General features: G+C 36.2%; 2 protein-coding genes across 2 annotated transcripts; one reads left to right on the top strand and one right to left on the bottom strand.

Annotated features, from left to right (window-relative positions):
- Nucleotides 1-1,508: 1,508 nt before the first annotated feature.
- On the bottom strand, nt 1,509-4,921 carry LOC115950932 (E3 ubiquitin-protein ligase Topors). Its single transcript, XM_031068212.1, has 5 exons — nt 4,542-4,921; nt 3,817-3,954; nt 3,470-3,527; nt 2,868-3,121; nt 1,509-2,435 (listed from the first exon to the last, which is right to left on the bottom strand). Exons 1-5 carry the CDS (start codon nt 4,898-4,900, stop codon nt 2,366-2,368), a joined length of 879 nt encoding a protein of 292 aa, XP_030924072.1. The 5' UTR covers nt 4,901-4,921; the 3' UTR covers nt 1,509-2,365.
- Nucleotides 4,922-8,906: 3,985 nt separating this feature from the next.
- LOC115995481 (anaphase-promoting complex subunit 7) lies at nt 8,907-17,186 on the top strand. Its single transcript, XM_031120063.1, has 18 exons — nt 8,907-9,178; nt 9,281-9,349; nt 9,461-9,511; nt 10,404-10,538; nt 10,676-10,738; nt 11,049-11,164; nt 12,091-12,175; nt 12,403-12,462; nt 13,470-13,515; nt 14,234-14,307; nt 14,474-14,524; nt 14,688-14,888; nt 14,977-15,021; nt 15,166-15,259; nt 15,403-15,548; nt 15,644-15,873; nt 16,323-16,383; nt 16,785-17,186. Exons 1-18 carry the CDS (start codon nt 9,110-9,112, stop codon nt 16,869-16,871), a joined length of 1,683 nt encoding a protein of 560 aa, XP_030975923.1. The 5' UTR covers nt 8,907-9,109; the 3' UTR covers nt 16,872-17,186.
- The last annotated feature ends 164 nt before the right edge of the window (nt 17,187-17,350 follow it).

The raw sequence follows: 17,350 nt of genomic DNA, 5'->3' as shown, positions 1-17,350 counted from the left end.
GAGAAGCCGGAGAGAGAGAAAGAAAATAGGAAATATTTGTTTAATAAGAGAGAAGAGAGAGGAGTGTAATAAATTTTTTTTTTTTTTTTTTTTTACCTTTGCGCTACGGTGCACATCTAAAGATAGATGTGCACTGTAGCTGAGAAGCTAAAAATTTTAGATTTAGCTCCACTGCTACAGCTCTTTTTTTGTGTTTTGGTGTAGTTAAAATAGCTATATAGCTATTGTGGGGCCCAATAATTTATGGGCCAGGCACATTTGCTCGTGGAGAGTCCAAAGGTCCAAGCCGAGGAGAGCTATGGCCCAAGCCCGATAACATAGAGCACAAGACAATTTTGGAATACAGCCGAGGACAGTTCAGTCCTCGGCAGATCCAAAATCCCACCGGAAAAAAAGGGGTACAACTGGTATAGGACTAAACTTGAAAAGAGACCTAAAATATCTTGGGAAAGTTACCCTTATGACCCTTCCCAGATAAGACTCTGCACCTAACAAAGCCGTATTCTTCAGCTTTATCAATCATCCCCAACAATTCCGGGATTAGACTGATAGGACAAATATCAGTCTTGTAAAGGTTGACCCTACACGTGGACGAAGGACAGCGAACGCAGGCTAGTATAAAAGAAAAAGTAAGTGAATCTGGAAGGGACTCCCATTCCACCTCCAAAAAAAGGGACTCCATGGGGGAAAACATCAGGAGAACACCTGCACATCACAGAAAAACCCACCGTCGGGTAATAGGGGTAAGACCTCAATGATCCTCGGATCAAGTCCGAGGAGTCCAACCCCACAGGATGCGACACTATAGGGCTTAAATGTCCAAACCCTACTCCTCTTTCTATATGAATTCCTCTAAAATCAAGACCGGAACATCGCCCCATGCCCAACGGCTAGTTTTTCAAGCCCACTCTCTACAAATCATATTGTGAGGGATCTTTCATGTGCGAGCCCAACATCATCATTGGGCCGCAAAAGAATCGTGTCCCTACAGCTATTTAGCTACACTGCTGTGAGTGCTGTGTGACACTATAAGCAGCCATACCAATACTGTTTTGGAAAAGGTTTTTCTCTAAATCAAGTTGAAAGAATCTTCTCCAATATATTACGTGACGATTTATAAGACTATCTACATATATTATTTAAACAAGTCATGTGACTTATTTAAAAAATTATGTGACTAGTAGTACACATAAATATCCTTTCAATCACCATATAACGAGTTAAAAGGAGAATTCCCCCAAACAGATTGGGGAATTCAGCCTTGTTAAGTAAATTTTGTTTGATTGTTAAGCATGGGGTTTATATTGGCTTCAAATCTTCCAGTGTACATGGTTGAAGAGTAGCAGCAGGCCAAAATCTGAACCTCAAAACGAAAGATATTTTAAATCTCTTGTTTGCTGATACATATGAGAAACAATTTTATTTGATTTATATTTCCCTGCTTCCAAAATTAAAGATCAGGTTATGCGGCCAAGCCTGTTTTTAACGTAAGCACAACCTCGCGTAAATGTGCAAAACATTGCTTTTTGTATTGGTTGATAGACCAAATACTACGAGTCCTTTTGTACACATTAAAATCTCAAACCAAAATAAATTTATCAGCAAACTAAAAACAACTACCATGGGTTAAAAAATAAATTAAATCAATAATACCATCATGATTTTGCTGCAACAAATTTGGCTCCAAACATGATCCTCTGGAGCAATTGCATATTTTAGTAATGTATTAGGGCCAATGTGAAGGCAAAGATTTCATGCTGGACCATCCAAATCTGGGGAGTTCCGTCCTTGATTTTGTTGAATTTTGAAAAGTGGCTTAATTTACGATGACACAACATAACACCCTCGATTTTGATGATGCTTTGAAAAATTATGAAATTCAGAGATCTACGCCACTTCAAGGCTCAAAACTATTGCCTTGATATCTTTGGGGCTTTGGAAAGTTGTGAAACTGAGAGACCTAAGCCACTTCAATACTAAAAACCATTGCCTTGATAATATTTGGCTGCCCCAAAGTAAACCAGCACCTCTCCCAAACCAACATCTTGTAACAGAAGATTGTCAGTCTCATTATCAGATCAGCCCTTGTGGCTGCAATCTTTTATCCAGCTTCATCACAAGCAATATGTGGGCTTAAATCCACGTTAACTCCAAATTTTGTTTTGCTTCCAGTAACCAAGCTACGCTACCTCACATAAGATGCATGAAAGCAGCTCCTGGAACCTTGTTGAGCAGACCGACTTCTTTAAACTGGGAGGCAAGTTTAGAAAGAAGGGATACCTCAAGTTTCCAACATGGCATCACCAGGTGAAATAAAGGAAAAGGTTGTTCAGAATTAAGACGAACTGATAAGCCTTCTTCCGGCTCAACCCAACTGCTCATATTCAACTACCGCATCATATGTCTCCATGTTTAATGAACTCTCTGCAAAACACCTGAAAGGAAAGATTTTATAGTTAAAAAAAGCCACAACAGATGACAATATAATAAGACAAAGCTCTTTTCACTCCATCCATATACAGTGTAAAGGAAAATATTTTTATATAAATAATTAAAAGAATGAAACATAGGAATCTAATTAACCTCAATTAGTGTAGTGGAGTGCTAGACTGCTAGTAATGTGCTAATGTAGACCGCTGCTAACTCTTTTTACTAATGCTGCACAAATTTGCAAGGATGCCAGGCTTGCCAGCATAGTGATCAACTAAATTTCTTGTTCAGACAGCCAAAAATTCTTTCCCAACTAAAAATGCAACAGTTTGATATGTGTAGCCAAATTATTTTGACAGATTCCCAAACATAATGTATTCCGGGTTGTCTAAATTAGTTAAGCTTTTGAGGCTATCAATTGTATGCAGATTCTGTACCTTAATTCATGCCAAAACATACTGGTTCTGTCATCCAAGAAACGACGCAAAGGAGCAATGGATTCATCTTCAACATTAAGCTGTTCCGAATGGACATTATTATTGTTTTCAAGGCTTGCAATGAAAAGTGAGGAGGCGACATGAACAATAACAGATGGATCTGAGTCCCCAAGGATAGCCTGTAGCTCCCTCCGAATCCATGGTCCTATTCTTTGCACTATTCTTTCCTTTGCACCAATATTTCCTGATATATTCTGAGAGTTCAAAGATGAAAAATGAATTAGATCAGGTTAAACTCAACCCTTCTTTCTGATTGTAATTACAATTCAATAAAAGAGTTTTGTATTAATCGATAATCAGGTCCTTTGACAATGACTTTCATTACAAACAGGCATCACATCAAGATCAAACACTAATAAATGCATTATAAATCAACCCATTGAAGAGGGGAAAAAAAGTTCGTAGAGCTATGGATGCTAGAAAGAATAATGTGATTGGATAACAAAGCAGTCTGTTCATTCAATTGGTGATAACAATTGTATTCCGATAATGCAAAAACAATGATCCTCCATGCTTCTAAGGCGAGAAATAAGTAATCATACCTGCTCACAACAATTTTGGGAAGGTGAAGAAACAGCCCGCAAACGTCGCCTATAAATGCTGCACAAAATCATAGCCCAAATGCCAAAATTAGCACAAAAACAATCAGAGCTATCATATAAATGCCTTTAGGAACAAGGAAAAACAGAAGAAAAATTTAAGCCTGTTGCTATGTATGTATGTATGTTCATAACCCAAATGCCAAAATTAGCAAGAACCATGGGAGCTATTAGAAAAATGAACAGATAACAAGAAAAATTCAATACCATCGCTAAATATGTAAGTCTATGTACACGTCATAACCCAAATGCCAAAATAATATTCATAATTTGTATTTTAGATAAGGTACCTGGCACGCCATTGAAGTTTTCTTTCAGCAATAACATCAAGAGGCACAGATCCTGGCCGTCCAAAAGATCTCCGCCACGGCAATGACCTTGGTTGCCAGCTAAGGCTATTTAATTCGTTCCTTATTCTACGAATACTCCTATATAAAGTTGGGCAAAGGTAATAACTGAATTCAAAATCCCAATTCTAACAAAATCATATATACAAACAACAATGAACTCAATTCAATACAAAACAAAAGAAACAAAAACAAACAAAACACTCTATTTCTCTCCTTTACCTCACACTTTCTCAGCAGCCAAACACAGAAACAAATATAATAAAAACTCAACTTCGAGGCTCTACTCTTTTTAAACCAATTTAAAAAAAGAACGCCGCGATCACTTAACTATTACTCAGCCTATTTCACAAACTAAAAAGACTAGTTTTTCTTTCATTCCATTTTCTTTCCTATTCCAAAACGTAAATTTCTTTTCTTTTTCTTACACCTTCTCAGCAACCAAACAGAGGAACAAATATTTTTTTTGAAAATCACTTTCAATTATCTATTCGGCTAACATCAACTTTTATCCAAATTTTAAGCTAAAAAATACCACAACTATACTGAGAATAATTCACAAATTAACAACTTTTTTCTTTTATTCAAAAGTCAAATTCCTCTCTTTTTTTCCTACAGTTTCTCGGAAAACAAACAGCAATATATACATAAATCTCAAAATTACTCACCTTCGATGTCGATGACCTATTCGGCTGAAACCAACCTGAACGTCGTCGTTTCTAGTATTATCAGCAATATTATTGTTCAAAGCAGATAATCTCTCTTTGTAGAAGGTTCGAGAAGAAAGGGAGATATCGCAGAACCAGGAATCGAAGTGAGAGTTACAGAGAGGGCAGTTCCGTTTGAGACCACTCCACTTCCGAATGCATCCGACGCAGTAGGCGTGTTTGCAATCTGTGAGCACCGCGGCTTCTCGAGCTTCCATGTTTTTTAGGCAGATTGGACAAGATCGCCCTCGAATCGCTGGCCAAATTACCTTCTTTACCATCTTCTCGCGGTTCGGTCGAGAAGACGATGACGATTCCATGATTGCTTTCACACAGCGATAGAGAGAAGAGAGAGAGAGAGAGGCTTTTTGTTTATTTTAAGTTAGGATATGGGCTTCTTGGGCCAAAGTACAGGTTGTTCGTGGTTGGGCTTTGGGCTGGCTTTTATTTGCTGTAATGCCAGTCTAACCCGCAGGCATGGTCCGCATCCAACCCACCATATCTTTTTTTTTTTTTTTTTTTTTGATTGGACCAACCCACCATACCTAATACCTTAGGTTGGTGAGTGGGTGGATTGGGTAAGGTTGTAATTTTATTTGAGTTTCAGGATGTGCCGGTTTAGGTCGATAGGTTTTTTCAACTCATATAATATCACCCAACCCAACCAACCATATGCATATAAATTTATTGTATTACCTTTATTTTGATTCATTCTAGTATTGAGAGAATTAATTTAGAAAATTTGAAATATAATTTAAGCATATGTTAGGGTACTTTTTCTATCACACCTAATTTTATTTAAGTACCACCTATTCACTTTCAAATACACACACCTTATTATATTTAAAACCCAAGAATACTTATACTTACCAATATTTGAAAAGCTTATGATTCAAGTCCATAGCAAAACAAATTTTGTCAATGGAATTCAAAATCCATAATCGAAGCCCATGATTCAAACCCATGGCGATTCATTCAAAGTCCAATTCTCATTGGCAACATCAAAACCCAATTCTTATTGGCAACAATCAAAGCCTAATTCTTATTGGCAACATCAAAGCCCAATTCTCATTGGCCACAATCAAAACCCAATTTTCATTAACACTACTTTATCAAAAAGAAAAGAGTCCAAGATTATCAACGCTTGGCAAAGAAAAAATACCATACTACCGTAGCAAGAAAAGGCCCATTGCAAGTATTTATGAAGAAACCCAAAAAAATGTTTACTAATAAAATTCCATGAGGAATAAAAACCCGTGACAATATGCGCACACAACTAAGCCCATGTGAGCAAGAAACACCGGCAGAAGGCAAAGGAGAACAGCCCCTGTTCAGTCCTAACCAAAAAGAGCAACTAGGGACTCAATCAAGGGAACCAAACCTTTGAGAATGGACTAAAGGTTGTCCCCTCAATTTTCTGTCAACCCTCACCTGACGTGAACAGTGCCCAAGGGCTGTCACATCAGCTGAAACCTAAAGAATGATGGAACTCCATCATCTTCCCCAAAACTGCACCTCCAGCAGAAGGGGAGCTGAAACCAAATTGTTCAAACTCCAACAAATTGATGTTAAAAATGCTAAAAATGTTTAAAATGCGATTCATATGCCAATCCCATGAATCCTAAAGGGGGAAAATTGGGAACATGTGATTTGGAGGGCATAAAAGGATCTCCAGCGAAACCCCCTTGAAGTAGACTAGAACTTGACACCTGGCTTGGGGTGTTAAATCTTACTCCTCAGGGATCCGAATCTCAGTTGCAGCATTAGGATTCACTCATGATACACGCCTCAAATCACAATAATCAAACTCAGCCCCAAGAATCCTGGCATTTAATGCAAAAAGCTCTAAAATCTTATCTTTACCCAAAAAAGCAAAGCAACCCCCTAAATGGATTTTCCTACTTCTGAGCAAGAATCCCAGGGAAGTTTGACTCTGATTCATCACCTCTGAGTGGTCACACGTTTTTTGGAGCTTTGTCAATAAATGCTTCTCTGTAAACTTCATTATAAAAGCACAAAGAAGCTAACCAAAAAACCAACCAAGCCACCCCTCTAAGACTCTGAGACTCTAAAATTCGTTGGTCATTTTTACTAGTGGTTCAACTTTCTTCTAGCTCACCATCCATCACCTTCAACCCATACCCATCTGATCCCAGACATTCTTCTCCTTCCTTTACACTACCACAGCTCATGAGTCTCTTCTAGCTAACCACAAACAGCCCATTACCCATAAAAGACTTTAGTCTCAACATCAACCTCATCTTACTAACTCAAAAGCAGCCCACATCCATCTTATTCATGCCTTACAAATTTACACTCACTAAAGTCTTAGCTTAAAATTTGCTGTACTAAGCTGGGGGTTTTTCTCTCCCTTCACACCATGCCAATTAATTCTCCATTTTTTCTTCCTATGGAGCCTTTAATTTTTACTTTTTACTTTTTACTTTACTGTTGAAGGGTATGATGTATTTGTAACAATTGAACTTTTTCCTCAAATTGGTGTAACAATGGCTGAAAGCACAATAAATTCCTCTTGAATGAGACATATAAGGACCTAAAATTTGCCTAAATCTATCTAATTATTAATGGTTGGACCGTGTAATTCCACCCCTACTGTTGGACAATTTACCCTTTGGACTTGAGAACAACTTCACCATTACCGCTGGAGAATTCGTTTTCCCTTGGACTATCAAAACAGGACCACTAACATACTAATTAAGTATTGTAACGTATTTTTTATTGGGCCTTTGTTGCTGTTTTGTTAAGTGCAGTTCTTGTTTCTTCTTGCTTAGATAGGCTTGTCATCACACCGAAAGCCTATGGGTGTCATCTCAAGAGCCCATAGTTGAGTCTCGGTTTGGTTTCCCAACATTTCATTCAAAGGCATCAATTTCTTCCCTCAACAACATATTATGTAAATTGTAAAAAATAAAATAAGAAAAGCTTAAATAATTGATGAAAGTCTAATTTTTTACAAGAGATAAAACATCGCAACACAATTCACCAGTAAAATTTGCCAAACAGTATAATATTGGGAAAGTTTTAGGCAGATGGCATGCGTTCAAAGTTTATTAGTTAGTTGGACTGTTTTTTGGAAATCGAGTTCGGCAAAATCGACTTCCAGCCAAAATCGAGTTTACTATACTCAACTTCCTTTGTTATCCATCTCAGAGCAAATTCTCGGTAGGAAGTCGAGTATATTAAACTCGATTTTGGCGATTTTGGCTAGAAGTCGATTTTGCTATACTCGATTTCCAAAAAACCAATCTAACTAACTAAAAAACTTTGAACGCATGCCATCTGCCTAAATTTTTTTTTAGAATCATACTGTTTGGCAAATTTTGCCCAATTCACCAACCCAACCTAACTTATGTGGGTTGGGTTAGGTTGGTTTCAACACACGTGATGGTTATGTTGGGTTGAAAAAATCCTCTAACCCGAGTCAACTCAACCCAACCCAACCCGTGTACATCTCTACCACATGTAGCATAAAACATAATGTAAGGGATGACAAAATTTCCCTACAATTAAAAGTCTAGAGTGAGTCCCAATTTTGGCTCATTGTAATTGATGTATAATAAAATGATGTTAATGGTAAATTGATAGACTCAAGTGAAAAGATGTTACTTCAATCACAACAAACCGTGTAAATAGTTTTAAAAGGAGATGTGAAAAACATTAATTTGACTAGACTCGTCACACGTGGTTTACTTTGACTCAAAGATGGCAGGACGAGATGGATTTGTCCTTTCGTATCCCTCCTTGCCTAAGTAAGTGTATCCACACACATGGTTTCTAGTATATTTGTTTTATATTCTTACTGTCACCCCTCTCCCTCTTCTCTCTCGTCTCTCTTACTCTTAAAAGTTTCAAAACTAATGCATTAAGGATGGCAAAATATACTTACCTTACCTTGCCCCAACCTACTCCCACTCCTGGCCCAATCATATTTTTATGATTTGAACTCGTTCTGCTCCTGTTGTCATACCTATAAAACAACACCCATTATGAAAACTCAAGATTAAAATAAATAAATAAAAACTATTAAAGGAAAATAATTAAACAAAAAGAAGTTAGTTCCATTAACACATTAATGCTATTGAGCTATTAGCCCATTATCACACATCTCATAAAACTTAAATTAGTGAATTCTTTTTTGTTGAATAAGAGATCCAATATCAAATCCTGTCTACATATTAAAAAAAAAAAAAGCACGTTAGTATTTTAATAACATGATAGAGAAAAATTACCGTGAATCATACCCAAAATGATACAAAGTTTGAACAATTTGAATTTGGTCAAGCCCTTAGAAATAGGGAGGTAAAAACGGGGTTTTACCACTTGACACCAAAATCCAAACATATTTGCACTGCCACTACGAGAGACAGAGAAGAGGGGTTTTAAAAAGTGAGCGGGGTTAGAACCGGAGGCTTTCTTCAAAAACCTCACTCCCAAAGCAACACAACACGCGCTTCTTCTCTCTCTCTCTCTCTCACTCGTTACAGTCTCACTCAACACAACCAACCAGAATGGACGTCCCTAAAGAGCAAATCACTACTCTCCTCGAACACGGCCTCTACACCTCAGCTCAGACCCTCGTATTTTTCATTTCTCACTTCCCCTATAAAATCAATTTTCACTTCTTTACTCTTAGATTTCAATTTCGCTTTACTTTAATCCGATTGATTTGTTTGAATCAGGGTTGTTTTCTCGTTTCATCGCCAGCCGCTAATGCCGAAACCAGTCCTCACATCAAGGCCGAAAGCCTGGTTTGGATTTTTTTTTTTTTTTTCAATTTCAATTTCAATTTTCATTTTTTTCCTTCAAATTCGAAAATTTCAACTTCTTTATTCTCGTTTTCTTTGCTATTTCCACTGCAGGTTCTTCTCAGTGACGCATTGTTTCGTGAGCGAGAGTATCGCCGGGCAATTGTAAGAACAAACACACTCAGACTTAAACTTTTTTTGAAATTTACTGTGCATTTCAATGTGAAAAATGCTATGGTAACTTCTCAATAAGCAGAAATGTAGTAATTTTTTATTTAAATCTGAATAGTGAATACACAGTTATATCCAAATGTAGTCATTTTTATTTGAAGCTTTCTGTTATGTGTGTTCAAAAGAGTTGGATTGAGTTTGTGGCTTGATTCAATACTTAATAGGCTAGGATCTGCTGTGACTAATTCATTCAAATTTCGCAGCTTTAGCATCTTTGACACGAAAACTTGTAAGAAGTTGGGTTCATCATTAATGTGCAAAATTGGAAGGTTTTTATTAAGTGTGGTTTAAGACTTGCTGTTGTTATATAAGCTGGAGGATCGAGCAGAGGGTTTAGAAATTTAACATTTTGGTGCTGTGTTAGAGTAAAAAAATTTGTGAGCCTTCATTGTTTGATATTCTTTACATGATTATACAATCAAGAGAAGAACTTTGCCGTCTTTGCTTAGTATCATATAATTTGTTCACAGCCGGTCCCAAGCCTGTAGCAAACGAGAAGGATTGCAGTAGGTTGATGGCCAGTATAAAACGTTAGTCACTTTGTTATGAATGAAAAAATTAATAGAAGAATCCCAAACCATATGCAAATCACGCATTTAACTGTGGTTTGAACAGCAAACCTTCCTTTGGACTTTCCTATGAGATGAGAAGTACCACTAGGCTACAAGAAAATTGTTCAATCACTTGTAGATTTATTCTATATGCAATTCTTTTGGATCACTCCTATTGAATTATGCATATGATTATCATTGTTGTCATTTTTTTTTTTTATAAATTGGTTCGGGGATTTTTTTAATAGTTTTGTTGTCTTTCTGTATTCTAACAGCATACTTACAAACAAGCATTGCAATACTACAAGATTATTCCTAAACAGAATTCAACAACTTCTAGAAGTTCATTGCCACCAAACAGGTCATCTTCTCCAAATTCTTTTAACATCTCAGCAATTAATGAAAATGAGGTAGATCAATTATGTTCGTTATGAATTTGGTTTCATTTTCAGCTTATCTAGAGCTTAATAATAATTTTTTTTTGAAACTTTTTATGTTTAAGGTTAAGCTGTTTATGCATTGTTATCCTTTTCTGTCTAATGGACAGGTCAAGTTCAAAATCGCATCTTGTCACTGTGCATTAAATGAGAACAGAGCAGCCCTTGCTGAGGTTGAGCCTATTGATGCTCTCTCTCTCTCTCTCTCTCTCTCTCTCTCTCTATGCATATTCTTGTTGCTAGTCTCTTTCATTTAATATGAAGAAGAATGATAAGAAAAGTTTGTTGGTGGAGGAATTAGAGATAGGAAAGATCCCAGATTGCTTTTATTTTTGTAAGGGATCCTCATGTGGCATATTGTATAATGATGTACCGAGATCCTAAAATTTCTGATGTATATGTTATTGGTTTTGTTCATAGCTGCTTTCTTATCTTATACCTTTCATCTTTTGTATGTGCAATCTCATTATTTGTACTTTGCAGATGGAGGGAATTCCAGGAAAATCAAGAAATTTGCAGATGAATCTGTTGCTGGGGAAGCTTTATCGAAATTCTAGACATAGCCGTCATGCTATGAGTTGTTACAAAGAGTGTTTAAGGTTTGAGAAGTTAATTGGGTTTACACCTACTTCCCTTCATCTTATACTTTAATCTATCTTACACCTGTCGATTTGTCTTCTTGATTATCTTCTTTATTATCTTTTGCTGAAGAATACAAACTTCCAAATGTGCTTTTCTCCACATGCTGAATCCTAATACAATGAATTGTGTGAAGTACACAAATCTACATATGAAAAGGATATTATTTTTATAGGTAAAAAAGGAGAAAAAATTTAATTACACAATTTCCATTCTTAAACTTGAGTGGACATGTTTATTGCATGCTTACTTGAACATAGATACTAGAATGCATAGCCAGTAAGCATAGTGGTGAAGGTGCTGCCTTTGAAGTGAGGAAGGGTTGTGGTCAGAATCAGATCTTCAATTTGTACTGTAGGCCAAAATTCTCTCCCTCTCTACTTATCAAAAAATAAAAGAAAAAGAGAAATCTCTGCATCTCTCTCTCTGTATGCACACACAAGCCGTCACAGTAGTGTAGAAATATAAAGGGAGACAAAATATTTTGTTGAATCTATATAGTAAATTGCACGGCTCTTTCTTAATTCTATGCCTCAGTCTTTCCCTTGTGGCTCTAATATAATCTGAAATTAAATCTTTGACTAGAAATTGCTTACAAGTCCTGACCAACTCTAGTAGCCCTAGGCATATGCATTGAATGTTCTTTGGATTTGGATTGCCAATTTCTCTCACTAAGTTCCTAGACCCATGGACGCTGCTCCACTAACATCCTTCTTGGCAAGCCTTTGCTTGCCAACAGGTGTATACATAAAAGTGTATTGTTATCAAATGGATCTCTGCTTTCAAATAGCATGCTAAATCACCTGAATTATAGAAATAGTATTGATTTTGTGATTTATTATATCGGTTGTCAAAATCAAGCTTTATTTTTGTGTCTTTTTGATAGGCATTGCCCTTATGTCCTTGAGGCTATTACTGCTCTGGCAGAGATGGGAGCTTCAGCCAAGGACATTATTTCATTGTTTCCTCAGGTTTGTTGGTGAAACCATTAAACCAACTTCATATTTGTGATCAATCAATTTATGCATTGCACAAATCATATTTTTCTTCATTTTCAAGGACTTTATCTTGTATGAGTGTTACGTCTTCTCCTAATTGTAACTTGATTTTAGTACAACAATTCCTCCTAGTTCATAGTGTTTGAAAAATAAAATATCATCATTTTTATGCTGTTGTTCTTCTTAAATTTTAAATACAGACTCCAAATAGAAGTGGGAGGGCTTCATTTGATCATTTTGATTCAAGCCGCTGGCTGCAAGTAAGTACTTAATGAAGAGATATGATATTTTGTCCCATCATGAGTTACTAGCTTCATCATCCTCTGTATTATCAGCTTTTTGTTGGCAATTGCCAGTTGCAGAACCTCTTTCCCTTCTGTCATGAAAATCTTGTTGTGTGGGCTTATAAACCAAGTATGCACTCCAAGTATGATCATATGTATTGTAAAATGCGGATCTGGAATTTATTTTGATAGTTCAACAAGCTTTCTACCTAGTATGCCTTTGGGCTGTTTTCTTTGGTAGTTTGCTGCGCTGTTTTGTTGATAAAGTGCCCTTTAGATATATTTAACTGGTTAATACTAACTTAGCAATGATAATAAAGTGAAAATATGAGTTTCTATAGGCTGCATTGATAGTTGATTTAGCTGAAACTACTTCTGACAGGTTGATCCTGCAAGTCTATTTTATTGTTTCAATGTGAATTACAAATATTACATAGATCAAGGGCCTTGTACTCAGTGGTATTGCCTGGTCTCCTTTATAAGGAGAGACAGGGTTCGAATCCAACTCCCCTATTGTAACAATTGAATTATAAATAAATAAAAAATACAAATATTGTATAGAGATAGAGATCTTTGTTCTTAGCATGGTTTTAATTTCAAAAAGCACATATCATGATCAGGTGTCACTTAGCCTATGCTCACTTAGTCATGCAAAAGACAACATTTTGCACTTTTATCACTCAGAATGTCCCTTTTTCTTCTTGGAATTAGTCTTTTTTTTTTTTTTTAACCCATTTATTCCAAGTCTTAATTTATTGGCAGTGTCCATGTTATCATTCGTTGGCTAGATGCTTGATTCGTCTTTCTTATAAAATTAATAAACTTTGTTTATCCATTAAGTCATTATTAAAATACACAATGCTATATATACTGTTGGAGATTTTTTTTTCATTATACACTAAGATTGCTATTCCCAAGGGCCCCCCCCACCCCCCCCCAAAAAAAAAAAAAATGTTAGTTAATTATTATTCCTTTTTGTGCAGCGCTATGTTGAGGCCCAATGTTGCATTGCTTCAAACGATTACAAAGGTAGACTAATATCTCTTCTGATTTTGAGAGTTTTATCTGTGTGGTGTGTGCTGTAGAACTGCATCATATTCAGATCATAAGGCATGATCTACATTTTTCAATTTTCTGTTGGTGATTTATGGTGAAATCTGTTATCCAATTGTTATGAAGCTTCCAAATAAAGAAGCTTAGAACTACTGAGCTTGTTTCCAATTGGCATGGTCTACTGATAAACACTGTATTTGCATGAAAGTGTAACCTCTTCTCATAGAAACGTGTAAAGGATAACTAACAGCACTCAGGCTGTTGAAGATTACACAATATAACTTTAATTTTTTGTAATGATCCTGGAATCACACTATCTGTCAAATTTTGATAGTTTGTGCAATCTTCACCTCTGGTTTAAGAAGAGGTTGCTCGTACTTGAACTCTTACCCAAGGCAAATGATAAGGAAAAGGACATAGAGGAAATAAGGCTGGGAATTATAACTGTTGATCACTTGGTCTATTGTTTGATTAAATTACATGGGAAAGACATGTAGATGATGTCCTCTATGGTAGGGAAAAAGTTGTTTGCTACTGCTACTCCTAATATATGTGTTAGTTTATGCCTCATAACTTTTCTTATTCTCAGGTGTAGTTTCATCGGCAGAATTGATTAATTCTAAACTTTTGCTTGTTATCTGCCTGAATTTTAACTTTTAATCAATGATTTTTATTGTTCTTTTTTCGTTGCCAGGTGGTTTCGAACTCTTTGCAGATCTCTTGCAACGCTTTCCTAATAATATACACCTATTACTTGAAATTGCAAAGGTAGGGCTGATTGTATTTCAAAAATTCCAAAGCTTGTTTAATATGCCAAAATTTTCGCATTTAGTGCTCTTGAATTTTACATTTAGTAGGTTGGTACTAGCAAGACGACAGCATTTTGATTAATCTTTCTGTTTTACTTGTACATTTATAAACCTATCATGTGAAGATTGAAGCCATTATTGGCAAGAATGAGGAGGCCATAATGAATTTTGAAAAGGTAATGAGTTCTTTTTTATACAATTACTATCCCCCCCCCCTTCTCTCTCTCTCTCTCTCTCTCTCTCTCTCTCACTCACGCACACACACACACACGCATCAACCAAAACACGGAGAGAGGTACATGCAAGAAGATATAAACGTAAAGTTTTTGGTCTTTACAGGCTCGATTAATAGATCCATACGTTGTTACTTATATGGATGAGTATGCAATACTTCTTAAGACAAAGTCTGATTATACAAAGCTAAACAAGTTAGCACATGATTTGCTGAGTATTGATCCTACAAGGCCAGAAGTGTTTGTGACTTTGTCTGTACTGTGGGAAAGGAAAGATGAAAGAGGAGCTTTGTCTTATGCTGACAGGGTCAGTTGGTTAATTTGAAAAAAAATACTGCATAGATCTCTTTTCTTATTAACATATCTCATGAAATCTATTAATTCTTTGCAACCAGAGCATTCGAATTGATGAGAGGCACATACCAGGTCACATTATGAAGGTATTAAAACAATTTAACACCTGATAGAATAGGTAGTTTGATTCCTGGATTCTGATTGAAGAGCCATATACCCCATAAATATTTCATTATATTTTGCTCTTTATCTTCAGTTCCATGATCAAAAAAATTTCTTCAAGTTTTCAGGGTAACCTGTTGTTAACAGCGAAGCGAGCTGAAGCTGCCGTAGTTGCTTTTAGGTCAGCTCAAGAATTGAGACCTGATATTCGTTCGTATCAAGGTGCAACTTTCAAGGGGGAACGCTCACCTGCATAACATGCAGCTCACTTTTACCATAGACGTGTATTTATTTTCTAAAGAAAGTGTGAATAACAGAAAAATGCAGAAGCCTTGAAATGATTAAGGACTCATTTATGATTTCAGGTTTGGTTCAGTCTTATTTGGTTCTCTCTAAAACCAAAGAGGCTTTGTATGCTGCCAGGGAGGCAATGAAGGCAATGCCTCAATCGGCAAAGGCGCTAAAATTAGTTGGTGATGTTCATGCCAGTAACTCTGGTGGCAGAGAGAAGGTAAAGCTTTATATATCTTTTCAGCATCAGCTTAGAAGTAAAGGTTGCTTTCATCCAGATTTCAAAGATTGTTAATTTTTCTAAACTTGTAACAGGCCAAAAAATTCTATGAGTCAGCACTTAGGTTGGAGCCCGGTTACCTAGGAGCCGCATTAGCTTTAGCTGAGCTCCATGTTATTGAAGGTCGAAATGGAGATGCTGTATCTCTGCTTGAGCGATATCTCAAGGATTGGGCTGACGACTCTCTTCATGTTAAACTAGCTCAAGTATTTGCTGCAACAAATATGCTTCAAGATGCTTTATCACATTATCATTCTGCGTTGAGGTAAAATCTAATATAAGATATGAATCTCTTTCTGGATCAGGAGATTCCAGACATAAATTCTGCATTGTTGCAGATTTTCTTCCATTCTCAGGCTTTTGAGCATGAGAATGTCTCATTGTAATTTACATAGTATTTGAAGTTAAAAGTTCTTGATTAGAGCCATCACTACTACTGATGGAATGGTCTCATTATTAAGTTGTGCTGTCCAGTTTGAAATGGCTGCTACTTATGAATTTTTTTGGTAACATGCTACTTTTGAGTTTATCTATTCAACTTTATGAATTTCTATGAGTGGTCTCAGGCCATTCTACTTCCTGAGGATGTAAAATTGGACACTGAATGTCAATGAAATATGTGGGCAGCCTATGATTAAAAGAACAGGGGAGGGTAAAACCTCCAATGCCTTTATTCAAAAATGCTTTCATTTTTACTCTTTTACTGTGTTGCAGGATAAACCCACAAAATGAAGCTGCAAAAAAGGGGCTAGAGCGCTTAGAGAAACAAATGAAGGTTTCTGATAATGTTGCTCTTTCAGCTTATTAGTTACAGTTCCTTCAATTTCTCTCCATACACTTCACTATTCTTTGCTTCATGATTATTTTTTGTATTTTATGTAATATACTTCAAGTGAAGGCAATTAAGAAAAAAATTTCTTAAAAAAAAGGAAATGCAGAGGAATTAAACTTGTTAGAATAGTGGTTAAGATTAAATTCATACTTTTCTATCAATTTAAGATTTGGGGAGAAATGGTTATTTAGCATCGTAACAGCAAGTGGTCATGAGTTTTAGTCATGTCTCCTCTCTACCAAGAATTTAGAAAGTTCAAAATTTCATGTTTGGGGCAAGAGGTAAATTTACCAAAGCCCTTAAGAGTGCATTTTCCTTGGGATTAACCTTGTATTTTCTTGTAGGGCATGGATCCAGATGCACCCGAAGAAGATGAAGAAAATGAGGTAGAGGATGCTGAGGGAGACCAAGAAGAGACTGATCTTTTATGAGGAAAATTTTTAAAGTTACATATATGAAACACCTTATAATATTATTCAGTTGTAAATGAGTAACATGTAATGTGAGATTGCTGTGCTGCCTTGCAAGCAAACTTGTGACCCATAATTACAGATTTCACGTTAGGGAACTGAAAAATTGAAATTTTTGAATTTAACCATTATAAAAAGGTGACATGGATGTATCATGTGGGCTGGATGTTGATTTATGGGGGTGTACCTGTGATGCGGGCAGAAACGAAAAATAAGTTATTTTGAAAAGAGCAATGGTTACACACACTTGAAGTCACGACTTCAATTAAAAACAAAGTGTGGATGTGTGGAGCCCCTTTTTCGAAAGATTTTTTTTGGGTTTTTAAATCAGAATGTACATAATATGCTGTGTAATTTTAATGGAATTACTTTCTTTACCAAATGTATATTGTGCAAGACAAATTGACCAGACGATTCTTACACTGATATATCCAGTTGTC

This window comes from Quercus lobata, chromosome 6 (genome assembly GCF_001633185.2).
Source record: "Quercus lobata isolate SW786 chromosome 6, ValleyOak3.0 Primary Assembly, whole genome shotgun sequence".
Classification (NCBI taxonomy): domain Eukaryota; kingdom Viridiplantae; phylum Streptophyta; class Magnoliopsida; order Fagales; family Fagaceae; genus Quercus; species Quercus lobata.
This window is presented reverse-complemented; position numbering and strand designations above follow the sequence as displayed.